The sequence below is a fragment of the Hyperoodon ampullatus genome (genome assembly GCF_949752795.1).
Source record: "Hyperoodon ampullatus genome assembly, chromosome: 8".
NCBI lineage: Eukaryota > Metazoa > Chordata > Mammalia > Artiodactyla > Ziphiidae > Hyperoodon > Hyperoodon ampullatus.
Genome location: NC_136921.1, coordinates 13,428,687 through 13,445,477, shown reverse-complemented (window position 1 = coordinate 13,445,477; position 16,791 = coordinate 13,428,687). Strand labels below are relative to the sequence as shown.

At 38.7% G+C, this 16,791-nt stretch overlaps 1 protein-coding gene across 1 annotated transcript in view; it reads left to right on the top strand.

The window, feature by feature from the left end:
• NYAP2 (neuronal tyrosine-phosphorylated phosphoinositide-3-kinase adaptor 2) overlaps nucleotides 1–16,791 on the top strand; it is a gene marked incomplete at both ends in the record, with an annotated part of 261,901 nt that overhangs the window by 202,792 nt on the left and 42,318 nt on the right. The window contains one exon of the mRNA XM_079710196.1: nucleotides 14,473–14,576. Within this exon, the coding sequence (XP_079566322.1) occupies nucleotides 14,473–14,576 (104 nt within the window). The remainder of the gene's footprint in view (nucleotides 1–14,472; nucleotides 14,577–16,791) is intronic.

The window sequence follows — 16,791 nt, the reverse complement described above, 5'->3', positions numbered from 1 at the left end:
TCCATTTGCATGGAATATCTTTTTCCATCCCCTTACTTTCAGTCTGTATGTGTCTCTAGGTCTGAAGTGGGTCTCTTGTAGACAGCATATATATGGGTCTTGTTTTTGTATCCATTCAGCCAATCTGTGTCTTTTGGTGGGAGCATTTAGTCCATTTACATTTAAGGTAATTATCGATATGTATGTTCCTATTCCCATTTTCTTAATTGTTTTGGGTTCGTTATTGTAGGTCGTTTTCTTCTGTTGTGTTTCTTGCCTAGAGAAGTTCCTTTAGCATTTGTTGTAAGGCTGGTTTGGTGGTGCTGAACTCTCTCAGCTTTTGCTTGTCTGGAAAGGTTTTAATTTCTCCATCAAATCTGAATGAGATCCTTGCTGGGTAGAGTAATCTTGGTTGCAGGTTTTTCTCCTTCATCACTTTAATTATGTCCTGCCACTCCCTTCTGGCTTGTAGAGTTTCTGCTGAGAGATCAGCTGTTATCCTGATGGGGATTCCCTTGTGTGTTTTTTGTTGTTTTTGACTTGCTGCTTTTAATATGATTTCTTTGTGTTTAATTTTTGACAGTTTGATTAATATGTGTCTTTGCGTATTTCTCCTTGGATTTATTCTGTATGGGACTCTCTGTGCCTCCTGGACTTGATTTACTATTTCCTTTCCCATATTAGTGACGTTTTCAACTATAATCTCTTCAAATATTTTCTCAGTCCCTTTCTTTTTGTCTTCTTCTCCTGGAACCCCTATAATTCGAATGTTGGTGTGTTTAATGTTGTTCCAGAGGTCTCTGAGACTGTCCTCTGTTCTTTTCATTGTTTTTTCTTTATTCTGCTCTGCAGCAGTTATTTCCACTATTTTATCTTCCACCTCACTTATCCGTTCTTCTGCCTCAGTTATTCTGCTATTGATCCCATCTAGAGTATTTTTTATTTCATTTATTGTGTTTTTAATCGATGCTTGATTCATCTTTAGTTCTTCTAGGTCCTTGTTAACTGTTTCTTGCATTTTGTCTATTCTATTTCCAAGATTTTGGAACTGGGAAATAGAATCTTGGATCATCTTTACCATCATTATTCTGAATTCTTTTTCAGGTAGACTGCCTATTACCTGTTCATTTGTTAGGTCTGGTGGGTTTTTATCTTGCTCTTTTTCCTGCTGTGTGTTTTTCTGTCTTCTCATTTTGCTTATGTTACTGTGTTTGGGGTCTCCTTTTTGCAGGCTGCACGTTCATAGTTCCTGTTGTTTTTGGTGTCTGTCCCCAGTGGCTAAGGTTGGTTTAGTGGGTTGTGTAGGCTTCCTGGTGGAGGGGACTAGTGCCTGTGTTCTGGTGGATGAGGCTGGATCTTGTCTTTCTGGTGGGCAGGTCCACGTCTGGTGCTGTGTTTTGGGGTGTCTGCAGACTTTTTATGATTTTAGGTCACCTGTCTGCTAATGGGTCGCATTGTGTTCCTGTCTTGCTAGTTGTTTGGCATAGGGTGTCCAGCACTGTAGCTTGCTGGTCGTTGAGTGAAGCTGGGTGCTGGTGTTGAGATGGAGATCTCTGGAAGATTTTCGCCTTTCGATATTATGTGGAGCTGGGAGGTCTCTTGTGGACCAGTGTCCTGAAGTTGGCTCTCCCACCTCAGAGGCACATCACTGACTCCTGGCTCCTCAATTTGGGATGATTTGTTGTCTATTCATGTATTCCACAGATGCAGAGTACATCAAGTTGATTGTGGAGATTTAATACGCTGCTTCTGAGGCTGCTGGGAGAGGTTTCCCTTTCTCTTCCTTGTTCTCACAGCTCCTGGGTCTCAGCTTTCGATTTGGCCCCGCCTCTGCGTGTAGGTCGCCGGACGGCGTCTGTTCTTCGCTCAGACAGGACAGGGTTAAAGGAGCAGCCTCTTCCGGGACTCTGGCTCACTCAGGCCGGGCGGGAGGGAGGGGCACGGAGTGCGGGGCGAGCCTGCAGCGGCAGAGGTCGGCGTGACGTTGCACTAGCCCGAGGCGCGTCGTGCATTCTCCCAGGGAAGCCGCCCCTGGATCCCGGGACCCCGGCAGTGGCGGGCTGCACCGGCTCCCGGAAGGGCGGTGTGGACAGTGACCTGAGCTCGCACACAGGCTTCTTGGTGGCGGCAGCAGCAGCCCCAGCGTCCCAAGCACGTCTCTGGACTCCGCGCTTTCAGCCGCGACTCGCGCCCATCTGTGGAGCCCCTTTAAGCAGCGCTCTTAATCCCCTCTCCTCGTGCACCAGGAAACCAAGAGGGAAGAAAAAGTCTCTTGCCTCTTCGGCAGCTCCAGAGTTTTCCCGGACTCCCTCCCGGCTAGCTGTGGCACATTAGCCCCCTTCAGGCTGAGTTCTCGCCGCCAGCCCCAGTCCTCTCCCTGCGCTCTGACCGAAGCCCGAGCCTCAGCTTCCAGCGCCGCCCGCCCCGGCGGCCGAGCAGACAAGCCTCTCGGGCTGGTGAGTGCCACTCGGCACCGCTCCTCTGTGCGGGAATCTCTCTGCTTTGCCCTACCCAGGTATGTGGGGAGCTTCTTGCCTTTTGGGAGGTTTGGGGTCTTCTGCCAGCGTTCAGTAGGTGTTCTGTAGGAGTTGTTCCACGTGTAGCTGTATTTCTGGTGTCTAAATTATTATTTTTACTTCAACTTCCTTCTCCATATCACAGAAAAAAATGTGGTAAAATAAAATGATTAAAATTACTAAGGAGGTTTTCAAGGTTATATATGTTTTTCTGGGAAACAAAATCATAAGACAAAAAAGATTGGGGAGCTTTGATCTAGAGAACTGTTTGTTCCTTATCTATAACAGCATTCTTTATGATCTGGAAAATTGCTTTTTAAAAGTCTAAACAAAGTCTTAATGTTTATCACACGAATGAATCTATTCAAAGAAATCTGTTAGTCACAAATTATTTCCCTTTGCAAAATCCCTCCTGCCTTTCTACTATGAGAATATACTTAATAAGATATAATTTTCATGAGCTTGCCAGGTGATTCCCACTCAGGCAATCCACCTATCCTCTGGCACAGTCATCATGTTTCATAATCAGCTGTTTTACCAAAAAGAATGGTTAGTGCTATTCTATTTTGATTTGTCCATTGGATCCAGGGAATCCCATATATTTACTGCTATTTACTTTATTCCAAGGCTGAAATCTATATCCCTAATCCCACAAGGCAAATACTTGCCAATTATCATTATCAACAAGAAATAGGAAATGTGGGTGACAATTTAAAGCCCTCCTCACTGTGGGGAGGAAATAAAACGTTCAAAGCATATAGTATACCACAGTTGGTCAGTGACACAAAATACTGTTGTGTATTTAAATGCCTTTGACCTGATTGCATTAAAAGACTTTTTTAAATTTACTTTTTATTTTTATTATTTATTTTTTGGCTGTGTTGGGTTTTTGTTGCTGCACAGGCTTTCTCTAGTTGAGGTGAGGGGACGGCTACTCTTTGTTGCGGTGCGCGGGCTTCTCTTGTTGCAGAGCATGGGCTCTAGGCTCAAGGGCTCTAGAGCGCAGGCTCAGTCGTTGTGGTGCACAGGCTTAGTTGCTCCGCAGCACGTGAGATCTTCCCGGACCAAGGCTTGAACCCTTGTCTCCTGCATTGGCAGGCGGATGCTTAACCGCTGCGCCACCAGGGAAGTCCAAAAGACTATTTTTAAAGTGGGAAACTTCCCCAAAATAGTAAGGATGAAACAAGGAAGTGAGTACTTCTACTGTCCTTTCTGAGCAGTTTGTTTGAGATGATAATCAAATGAGGTCATTGATATTCCAAACATTCTTTTGTTTTTAATACATTTCATAAAATTTATGATTAGTTTTAGGGTCATTTACTCTTTAGGTCATTTTTTTGGCTCATCTAATATCTTAGTTGTACCTTTACATACATGGTGAATTTTCTTATTTGTACTTAATCTTTCTAAACATATTTGTAAAAATGTAAATGTTGGATCACTTGCTGATAGGTACCAATATCTCTATTAGAAAATATTCATTCAAATTATTAGACTAACACAAGCAGTGCAACTGGCCTTCCCATCTCCAATTCCTTGTGAGACTACTACACCCCATCTCTAAGTGAGTAGACTACCTTATATCTACTACACTTGAGAGCCCTTCAAATGTTACTAGGTCTTAGCAGTTGCACAAATCCTACTCCAAAAGACTTAATATAATTGTCCCTGTCACGATTCAAATAACATTCAAATGTGTAAAATGATCAACTTAAAAATGAAAAATGACTTCCACCCTTTCATTCAATGTGAGTTCTCACCTATTTCAACCATCATTACAATTGTATTCAAAAAGATGAGGAAGATTATAAAGTTTCTGAAGAGAGGACCTGTTTTCTCTTAAGAAAACATACAGAGTGAAGTTCTCTCTGGTTTAGGCAGGTGACATAATTAGGGCAAGAATAGATCCGGTGAGAATGAAAAGAAAATGGAGTTTGGGAAGGGCAAAATAAGTCAGTAGGCAGATGATGAGGCAAGAGAGACCGTAAAGCCATGGGCTAAAAATGAGTGGCATGAGAGGATACACTCAAGGACCCATCCAGCCCACAAGGAAACAGGTGGACTCTCACTGCAGCGCACTCGAAGGGTGCTCATCAGTCTCTGGGCGTGTGTAATCTGTTCTGCATGATGAGGCTTTATGGAGAAGCGCACAAGCTGGTGTTGATCTCCCAACATGTTTCTTCTGACAGGAAGGATCAAGTACCTCTCGAATAGTGTGCCGTGGCACAGCTTGGCTCAAGCTGTGCAGATGCTCAAGGAGAGAGAAAGTATCAATGAGTCAGGAACGAATGGCATCAGCCCAGAGGAGTTGCATGTGTCCTACTGGGTGATAAGTGGCCATGTCTTAGCCCAGGGTCTCTTCCGCCCACACAGCCGTGACTTCACTCCTCCGCCTCCAGCTCTGACGCCCCCTGAGTTTGGCTCTCCCCACGCAGGCGAGCCCAGGGTGGGCTCCCAGCACCGCAGTGCCGCACGTCCAGCTGCGCCAGGTCCCTCCCGCTCCCGGGTTCCGGCTCGCCCTGGGCCCACCCCCTCCCCCATGAATGATTTATAACACAGTGCTTTTAGAAAATATCAGTTCACTAAGTCATTCAAATCTTCCATATGTTGACACATTTTGTTATAAAAATCAATACAACACATTTATTAATATTGCCACCCATCTCCTAAGAAAAGTCTTTAACTATTAGAGTGCTGTCAAGCTCACAGTGGTAAATACAAGTGTTTCAAAATTTTACTGCTTGCTTGAAAGCTCAAATGTATCATTGTCAACAAATACTGCCAGTTGTCTTCCTTAAAGCAATAAGCTCACTTCATTCATTTTTTGAGAAGGTGTCTGCCAAATATGCAAGTCTGTGTGGCAGTGAAAAATACCTACTTAACTAGTACAGTTTGGTGCTATTGCTTTGATGTGCTAAGGTATCAGCAGATTTATCCAGCCTTGTTTTGGGACCTTCAGGGCATTTGTCAACACAGTGGAAAAACAAATAATGTCTTAGCTTTTTTTTTTTTTTAAGGAAGGATTCTTTTTTTTTTTTTTAATTTATTTATTTTTGCTGTGTTAGGTCTTCATTTCTGTGCGAGGGCTTTCTCTAGTTGTGGCGAGTGGGGGCCACTCTTCATCGCCGTGCACGGGCCTCTCACTGTTGTGGCCTCTCTTGTTGCGGAGCACAGGCTCCAGACGCGCAGGCTTAGTAGTTGTGGCTCACGGGCCCAGTTGCTCCGCGGCATGTGGGATCTTCTCAGACCAGGGCTCGAATCCTTGTCCCCTGCATTGGCAGGCAAATTCTCAACCACTGAGCCACCAGGGAAGCCCCTGTCTTAGCATTTTTATGAAGATAGTTTTTACCTCAGGTCACCACCTCCCAAAAGCATCTTAGAGCCCTCCAGAAGTTCTGCTATAGAATGAATGAACATGGCCATTACTGGAGATCAGATTGAAGTCCCCGTCCATGTATAGTCTCATATTGATCTTATCCCAAGACACGTATTGCTTAGTTTATGTCTATAACAGACAGTGGTTCAAGGCAGAATCATAAGAACAATAGCTATTGTAATAGAACATGCTACAAGGACCATACACAATTTCAATATCTGGTCACATTTCATCTCAGGATGTTTGCTCTTCAACAAACCACAAAGCCAATTGTATGAGGAGGATGATATCAGGGTATGAAAGAGTTTTGTTCTATTTTTTGTTTGTTTATTCTGTTTTTGACAGCATAACATGAAGTTAAATTTTTATCCCCATGGTAATATACATTTGATCCTGATACAAATCATATGCCTTTTTCTGTATATTATGGCTGATGAATTTTTTTAAGTAATAATTTTTAAGATAATTAAGGAGCATATATTACTTGTTGAATAGATAAAATATGTTCCTTTATAAACATATACTTTAATTCTCTCTTAATGTGGAATCAAGTAGTTTTTGAAAAAAACACATTTTCATATACAGCTAAAGTGATGAATATCTTAAGGGCATTTCAGAAATGATGTGTTTTAATAAAAGAGGCTGTCAAATTAAAAAAAAAACTGTTGATGCTACATGATGCTCTGTACCGTGCATTACAGCATCAAGGGCATCCCTGCGCAGTAAGCGGCATGATTTATATTCTTTCTACATAAGAAAGTGGAAGGCAAGGGAAATCCATGGCCTCAGATATTTAGAAGGAATACAATGAGTACTCCTAACCCCACATGTATGTGATTCTCTTTCTCCTCTGTACAATGGATTCTTTAATTCTCTACGTCTTCATTGGATCATAAATTTCATCCATCACGTTGCCACCTCACTTTTCTCTGGGTTTACCAGAGAACCCAGATCTTTACCAGAATTCCAGTATTCCCAAGGAGAACTACCAATTACTCCAGCATCAGTAGTTTTACTATCTGACCCTTGAGATAACACTAGGATTTGGACCATAACTGAAGGATGCTTGGAGTCATTCACTGCCACATAAGTGCCACATCAGCTGCTTCCTTAGAGGTATGTCCCATGAAAGGCTGGAGAGAAAGAAGTATGTCTACTCTCAGGGTAGAGTTTTGCATTTGGCTGATTTTCTTTCTCCAGGGTCACAAAATAATCACAGCAATGATCAGATGTTCATCTTCTAGCATCATAGTGACAGTGCCTAGGTCTATGGGCTTCTCAAGGATCTATAAAAATATTTGATATTAAAAAATGAAGCACCAAAATTTCAAAAGAAACTGCCACATTAACATGAATGAATATCTAATTAAATCTATACAAAATGTGACATTAGGTCAATTTAATTAATTATTAAATTTAGTATTAAAACAGTTCCATTACATCTGAAAACAGTTTCTAGATTAGATTGTCTAATTTGGTAAGTATTCCTGAGTGTGCATGATTACTGTCTAGAAATCATAGCTAATCATGAACTAATTGGATTATTCACAGTCCAATAATTTCAAAGCAAAATTATAAAAATGTATTCAAATTTTATACCGAAAAATTTACATTTAATGTGGGACATTAGGACATCCTATATGTTTGCTATGATGTGTGATGGAAGCTTTAAAACAAAATGTTTGGAATCTGTAAAGGTTTTAACATAGTCCTGGCAAAACAGCCCCTTATTACTCAGGCATCAGTTTATCTCAAATAGCATATGTGTTATTTCAAAAAAATGCCTTTCCCAGAAATGAAAGTAGAGTTTGCAATAAGCATACCTCAGTGTTTTAAATAAAAGGCCTTTTTTGTGACCTCCATGTAGCCCTAAGTCATTGATTAGAAACTTTCATCAGCATGATTGACTAGGGAAAATCATAATATGTCTCTGCTAGTAGAGAAAAATATTATGTACTGAAAAAATAAAACAAGATGGAGATAAATATGTCTCCTCAGAATTTGATCTTATTTCTTTGATGCTAGATGAAAGTGTTTTCTTTTGTAAAAATTCACTAATCTCTTATTGCTGTGTAGATCCAGAGGTTGAGAACAATCATTTGCCTTTGCTTTCTGAAAACAAAGAGAACTCTAGTACTCATAATAGTAGCTGTGGGTGCCTTGGGGATTATCCTGTAACAATACCAAGGAACATAATCCTGAACAGAATTCAGTTCACTTTACAGGGAAGATGAGAAATGATGGAGAAATTGCCATCCTTAAAAAAAAAGCAATGAAAGATTGTATCCAACAAGAATAAAAAGAGAGAAAATAGTTATTTCTAAGTAACAAAGTCCAATGGACACTTACTTAATAGGAACTTTAAGATGATGACGAATTATTACCCTGGAAAGATCACATGATAATGTCTTGATGATGGTTTATTTCAAGAAATTAAAATTAATGTCTTCTTTCTTCCTTCTTTCCTCTCTCCCTCCCTCCTTCTCACCCTCTCCTTCCTTCTTCTACCTTTTTTCCATTCTTCCTTTTCCTTTCTCTCTCTGTCTCTCTGTGTTTCTCTCTCTCTCTCACATTCTTTCTTGTTCTCTTTACAGTTGACCTTCACTGAAATTGCACAAACAACATCAACTTTTACTTCTAGGATGGTTATTGGTAGTTTATTACACAAGTGGGGTTTTTTCCTTGGATGTAGGGAGAATAGATACTTTCTAGCTCATAATTAATCTTTTAATGGAATGAGTTTTTCTAAGGGGAGGAAAGCCTTATCTTAGCTAAATTTTGAGGCATATGTCCATTGCTTTTGACCCCCAAATGCCTTGGCAATTTTTATATTAACAAAATTTAGGATGAAAACTTACTGTTTTTAGTCTTGTGGTTCCTAAGCCTCACTATTTAAGGCTCAAAGCACAGTGTATTTCTAAAGGTAAGTGAACTGGACAATTTAACTTTGATGTCACAGCCCTAGAGACTCTCTAAGAGGCTTGGTTATAAAAATAGAATCTTTTCTAGGATTTTTGAGACATTTTAGAAAATTCTTTTGGCCAAAGAAACCTTGGTGGATCCAACATCATAAGGATTTGTTTCACCAACTAGGTCCCACAAACACCATAATAGATTCCAAATGTATTTAAGTCAAAGACAAGTTGAAACAGAAAAGAAGAGCTAAATGAGTATGATAAAGATAAACCAAAACCTCACAATTAAAAAAAAATTGTCCTTATGACATGATACCATCAAGCAACTATGTTATGGAGTATGTCTGTATGTATATGTGTGTACACACACACAAATGTGTGCATTTTCCACCTGCCGGTGTACGCATGTGTGCATAATGAATTCATAAGTAATCATCTCAGCCTGCCACTGCAGGTGAAGTCATAACCCATATGAGCCATGTTGGGATTGAACAGTAGACCACTGGGTGACCTGACTTTAAAACTACAGGGTGGCTGGCCGGCAAGGTCAGCCACCATGTGTGATGAGTGGTTAGTGGTTATATTGCAGTCCCTAAGGGGGTGGATGAACCAAGACACGATCTGGACCACTGTCTAAGAGGGGTAAAGCAAGGCCTTTGTGGGTCACGATGAAATTGGGAGTTTGCTTGAATTTTAGTAAGTCTCAGTCTGTGCTTTAGAGATATCACTGTCTATGCTTGGAAGAGGCTGATTAAGTCAGAGTCTGACTGGAAACCTAGCAGGGGAAATTAATCCATAGGTACATTGGGTAATATAAAAGGCATTGGGTTGTGTCACTCATCAGATAATCTCTTCAACATACCCTTTAAAGGAACCTCATAGTAAAAAACATTATTTGCCATCCTTTGCTAGGAAAAAATTTGAATTTTCTCCATGTGACTAAATGTGCTAATGCAATAAACGGATATATGGAAACATTGGCTTATTATGAAAACATGTCAACCAGAATTCTGATAGATGCTTTACATTTATTTTATATAATAAAAGATGATTCCTTAAGAGATGCTAGGATTTATGCCTCCTGGGAAATTAGTTTCATTTATAAGTCAGAGTGATAGGTTATGTCATCATGGGACACATTTATATTTGAACACTCTTATATTTTCAAGATTGGGTGGGTAGATACTAGAATCACCTGCACAAAACTTAGGGAGAGGTCCCCTAGAAAATCATGTACCCTTGAATGAGAATCACTGCCTTGGTAAGTCGGGGAGCCAGACCGTCATATTCTATGTTATCGTCATTGTCACAATTTGCTTTAGAAGTTGCATTGATGTTTTCTAGGTTAATTTGAGTGTCTTCAGTGAAAGAAAAATCATATTAATTGAACACTTACTCTGTGGTCCTCACCAACATAAATATTCAGAGCCACAGCCAACAGTGCAAATGGTATATAAGTGCTAAGGCTATTTGGAAGAAAGCGGTAAACAAGGTTCCAGGATGCTTTACAATAGACGTGCACGTTGAAACTGGCCTTAGAAAATAGATAACATCTGGTCTGATGAAAGGCCACGCGTGGGGACACCTTATGAAAGACAGAAGCAGGGTCAGATGTGGAGACCGAGGAGAGATACTGAGTTGTCTATGCTTTGGGGAGCAGACAGCCATGGAGAACACAGTGGATCAGATCAGATGGGGCCAGGTCACAGGGGGACTTTGAAAATTAGCCAAGTGAGTTTGAAGTTTTTATCATATGAAATAAGGAGTAATTTAAGACTTTTGAATAAGGTGTGTGCTCTAAAAGAAATTAAGAAGTTCCTCCTGGCATTGTGTACAAGTTAGTTTTGAGCAGAGAAACTATGGGTATGGGGACCAGCAGGTAGATTTTACATATATATATATATATATATATATATATATATATATATATATATATACGTATATATATATATATACATGCACACACACATATATATATACACACACATATATTTAATTATATATAATTATAATTATATATATTACATATGTTATATATAAAATTATTTTTGGCTCAAGTTGTTGAATACCAAAATTGTGGTAGTGTCTGTGAGTTGAAATAAATCACAAAGAAAGAAAATTACCACAGGACTAACTTTATAGAGAGAGGAAAAGAAAGCTCTGAACATAAAAAGTAAGCTTCTAGGAAAATGGAGGTAATGTTGTTCCTCCTATAAATGGGAAAATCAGAAGGATACCTAAGATGTTGAGAAAAAGCTATCATTTGGTCCTTGTTTATTATTATTTTATATATAGTAAAGTGTATATTTTAATCCCAAACTCCTAATTAATCCCTAGTCTCTAGAAGACACTGTGGCTTAACATCAAGCAAGGATGTGAGGAGAGGACAGACCTGTAGAAACCTCCATGTGACCCAAGAGGGAAAAGATGATACACAAGAAGCCATGACAATGCACATGATCTGAGGGAGAAAGTGCAGAGGGAGAAAGCAAAACATGACAAATAGAAAACAACAGAGAGGAGAGAGGTGAAGCCATATGCATCATAGGTGGAAACAGTTCCATCTTTTATCCATCATTAGCTCACCTATCCCCACTCTCCTAGATAACAGAATATGTGATTCATTGTTATTTCTTTATACTATATAAGCAATAAAGTGAATAAAAGGAATATATCCTGAAATAGTTTTGACTTCTGGGTAGGTTGGAAAATAAACCTAAGCACCCAGGGTCCTCCCTACTTCAGCTTTACCACCTGCTCAGCACTGTTGGCAGGTGTGAATTATCACAGCTTTTTTTTTTTTTTTAATAATGTAGATCTTTTTTTTTGTATTTGTCTTTTTAAATTTTTTATTGAAATGCAGTTTATTTATCATGTTGTGTTAGTTTCAGATGTACAGCAAAGTGATTCAATTATACATATATATAAACATATATTCATTTTTTTTTACATTCCCTTCCATTATAAGTTATTACAAAATATTGAGTTCAGTTCTCTGTGCTCTACAGAAGGTCCTTGTTGGTTATCTCTTTTATATATAGTAATGTGTATATTTTAATCCCAAACACCTAATTTATCCCTCCACTCCATTGCCACTTTGGTAAATAAGTTTTTTTCTATGTCTGTGAGTCTATTTCTGTTTTGTACAGAAGTTCATTTAGATCATCTTTTTAGATTCCATGAACCATACTTTGAACAGACATATGCACCCCAATGTTCACAGCAGCCCTGATTACAATAGCCAAGACATGGAAGCAACCTAAGTGTCCATTGACAGATGAATGGATAAAGAAGATGTGAGATGCACACACACACACACACACACACACACACACACAATGGAATATTACTCAGCCATAAAAAGAATGAAATAATGTTTGCAGCAACAGGGATGGACCTAGAGATTATCATACTAAGTGAAGTGAGCCAGACAGAGAAGGACAAATATTCTATGATACTACAGCTCTTTTAGGGCCCAGCCTTCCCTAGCTCCCAGAACACAAGGCATATCTTGATCAATGATACCATGGCACCCTGTACTTCTCCTTTCTAATTTTTCTGAATTTTCAGGAAACCATTTTAGGCGTACTGTTTGTCTCCCCTGAGTTAACATAAACCTCATTAAAATATGGGAAATTGGTCTTCCTCACCCATATGCTTAGCATCCACTGCAGTGCTTTGTACATCGTGGGCCCTTGATAAATGTTTGTTGAAAGAGCAAAGAACAAATGAGCTCTTTAACTTTTACTGCCCACAAAGTAGATGTCAGCATCCTTCTAACACCTGTTCATTCCCCCAGCAAATGTTCTTGTACCACTGATAATTCCACCAGGAGGGCTGATCACAGCTGCTTTTATATAATCAAATGCATAATTTGTTGCTTAATATCTTTGCTCCTGGATAGACTGTAAGTGTCTCTTAGGGCAAGAGTGGGTTTTTGGTGACCACACTCTGTACAGTCCCTAGCACAGAGTAGGTATAAAATAAATGGATTCTGAATAATGAGTAAATGATTATATTCATTTGTTTTGAAAAGAAATAAAACTTAAATGATATGAAAAACATTTTCTAAGGTCATATAGCTAGTGGAGTCATCTCATAGTCCAAAGCCTGCTTATTGTCATTTTTTTCTTGCTAAATCAGAAGCACAGAGAAAAAGACTATCTAATTTGCCAAGAAAGAGGCTATTAGTACCCGTTAAGATAATTATTCTAATGTGGATGTGAGGCACTGTTTAATAGTTTGAAGCAGGGGTGGGAGAGGAAAGGTGTGTGTGGGTGAGGGTGTATTTAAAGGTCTCTGTGTGAATGGACGCAAACTTATCTATTTCCTTATATCTGTATCTGGTGTCTGTGAAGGATGGGGAGAGAATGGCCAGAAGGCAGTTAGCAGAGGCTGAAGTTAGCCATAGGTCATGTGATGCAGACATAGCAAAGCTTTTCTCTGAAGAATAGCTTATATAAAAGTGGCATAAAACTAGTGTTCCTATCCAGCACAAAACTTGTTCTCCAACATCAGCTTGCAACTGCTTGGTAAATTAGTGATGTAATATCATTTGAAGCCACTAGTTCAGAGAGTTTCATCTTTAAGTCAAATTTATTAATATAATGAAAAGTTTTTTTGAAAAGTGCTTGTGTATTTGCAATGCAAATATTAACCTTGCTGAGCCTCAGGTTTCTAATTTGTAAATCGGGATCATTTATAGCTAACTCTGTAACTCTAAAGATAATCTTTAAGATTAGAGATAATTTAAGTGCAGCCCAAACAGAAGCTGGGATATACTAGGCACTCAAAAACTGACAGCTAATATAAAAGTTTGTGGCAAAAGCATAGATGTCAACTTTTCTTTTTATGCCTTCTTCTCCTTTATAAATACCTTCAAATATGTCTGAAAATCAGTGTCCTCTGTATACTGTAAATTCTGAGCTTCTTGAATGAAGGGAGCTCTTTCCATTCCCCAAATTGCAGTCTCCAAAGTGTCTTGATAATGACCTAGGCAGCCTATTTAGCCTCCTTAAATAGAGGAATAGTTAGGGGAAGGCTTTTTAAGTTTGAAAAATAACATTATTATGAAAGATGTCAAAAGTCTTTGAAGTGGTTATACAATTAAAAGCAAATGAAGTTAAATTAGAGAAACATTACATTGAAAACATGGTGAAAGTAATCAGCACAACAATATAGGTTTGAAAATTAGAAAGTTAGAAAATTAGAAAAAGAAGGAAAGAATAAGAGAATGAATTAAGAAAAGAAAGAATGAAAGGAGGGAGGGATGGAAAAAAAATTTGGAGAGGGTGGAAAAGACATTTTAGGACACAGGAGACCTTTGGACCAAGACTGAAAATGAAGCACCAAAAATAGTCATGTCACTGGCTTTTTCCCCAATGGGATTTTGTTGCTCCAGTAATCACTCTATAGAAGCTCACTCTAAATAGGGTAAAGTGTGCAAGGCAACAAGGCGTGGAACTTAAGTGGTTGGTTCTTTATTCCCAGGAGCTGATCTGTGAACAAGGCTCATTTTAGAATCAATTGTTATGAACCTGTTTCATCACCTGCCAATGATTAGCAAACATCAGAAGAATTCAGTGTATTAAAAGAACGTGTAGCAAAACCAGAAGAAAGTCTGGGATCCGGTTCATCCCTGCAGACTTTGCTCATCTAATGATCTGTCTTTCCCCCTTGTTCACAGAACCGAAAGTAAGCTGCAAACTAGGCCGGTCCGCGTCCACATCAGGTGTGCCCCCTCCATCCGTTACTCCTCTCAGGCAAGCCAGTGACCTGCAACAGAGCCAGGTACCATCATCGTTAGCCAATCGTGATTGACTTCCTGTGATGAGACATGCCAAACGCTTTCCACCTCTGTCTGTCGTGTGTTGCTGTAACAACTTTTGCATTTGCTTTTATTTTTCTGTGTGTGTATGGGTGGGAGGGATGAGCTGTGGCCGTCTGTGTTTTCATCGAAAAAGGAAAGTCTTTCTTCCTTGTGATTGGTGAAAGTTTCTTTGCTGTTTGTTACCTAATCGTTTTTGTCTCTGGTTTCCATCATTCTGTAATATAAATGTAAACTTGTACTATATGTACTGCCTTAGTGGTTATTTTTTTAAAGTTCTTTCTCTCTTCCATGTTTTGTGTACTTTTATACTGTCTCTGAAAATTTATCAACGTTTGATAAATTTACCGACTTTGTTTTATGTAGATTTCTTTTTAAATGTTTTGTCCACAACACTTGCACAGATATTGTCAATGAATTTGTACGTATTGTTTAGTTCTTATCCTATTATACTGTAATATTTGTGTCCATCTTACCTTTATTTTTATTTAGCTTGGAGCATGATTGTAAGACAGTGAATGTTTATGTCTTGATAAATATTCATATACCAACTCATTTGGATTGAACATGGCAGCTAGTCTTTTTTCATGGCCATAAAGACAAATTGACCAACCAGATAATCTAGGTATTTACCCAAAACTGTAGATTAATAAGGCAATCTTTAAATAAATGACTTTTCTCTCTTATACCAAAAATGTCAGAAATGTTCTCAGTAAGGGAATGTGTTTATGCATGGTATATGAGATCTCTATTATCATTTGGAGAAAAGATACAGGAAATAAAGGCATAAGCTACAGTATCATTTAATCCTTTATAGTACAATATGTTGCTTTGATGTTCATGGGTATATGCTTGTGTACGGAGGATATAGTATGGGGAAAAATCACTACATATAAATGCTCTATCTATAATTCATCCAATAGGAATTCAATACAATGACAATTTGTGAAGCTTAATTGTTGTTACTGTTAAATATGTTATGGGTGTTAAATAAGATAATGCCATCTGGAGTGGTTTCTCTCTGCTTCCCAGCTTTAATGTTCACTTTCATAAAACTCTTCTGAAATTGTAAATTATAAAACTAGCAATGATACTTCCACGGGAACTGTCCATTACTGATTAGCAAATTACATATTCATCAATTATATAAATGTCAAGCTATTTTAAAAACATAACCAAGAAGAATAATTGCATTTTTTTCTAATGGGAGACAGGGTGCTTTATAGTATTTTGGTCTGGCTTAAATATGCACAGGATTTGATTCATGAATTTATGAGATATCTACAAATGCAAGAGATAAGAGGCTCCTCTCAAGAGCATCTCAAGTGCCATTTAGAATTTCTTGTGTCTTAATTTAACATTTTAAATGCTTTGTAACCAAAGGAATCCACCTCAAACACTTTTTTGGGTATAAAAGAAGTAGAAACAATAAGACAATGAATAAATAAATAAATAACACAATTAACCTCACTAAGATAACTTGCCACCTTAGTTGATTAAAGCTATTCCAAAATATTACATTTACAGATTTTCAAAGCTTAAAAACTTGAATACAGAAAGGAGAGAACTTTAGCTAGCTGGCAGAGGATTGCATTAATACAATCAATTTTCCAAGTATATATACCATGCTATTGCATTACCTCGGTATCTCAGAGAGGTTTTGTGTTCTTTGTTTTCATTTGTTTTTTTTCCTAATTATCTTTATAGTTGTTTCATCCTACGCCCCTTCAATTCTCAATGAAAGCAGTTTCCTGGGGTAACTTACAGAACAGAAACAAGGTACAACTTTGTGCCTTTGCATTATCAGCTCTTCGCTTACCTGGTAGGATGTTCTTCATTCTTCAAAATACAGCAACAGGAGAAAGACCCTCTTGTTACTTAGATGCTGCACTTTTTCTCTCCAACCAGGAGAAATTCTGGCACACAGCCACATCACAGAAGGGGTGTCAGGGCTGCAAATTAGAAGGCTGGCCTCTGAGTCTCTCCCCTGTGGCTTGTGACCAGATGTAGTATTCACCTCTTCCCGTATGCTAGCGCTAATGGGGTAAACATGGCTCTGCATTCCTACAACTTGGAATTGAACTAAAGGCAATGGGTACTTATTGAAGACCCTCTTCTCACCTAATTCCCATGCTCTTGACTGAGATGCCTCCTTAAGTTACAACCAGGATGACACTG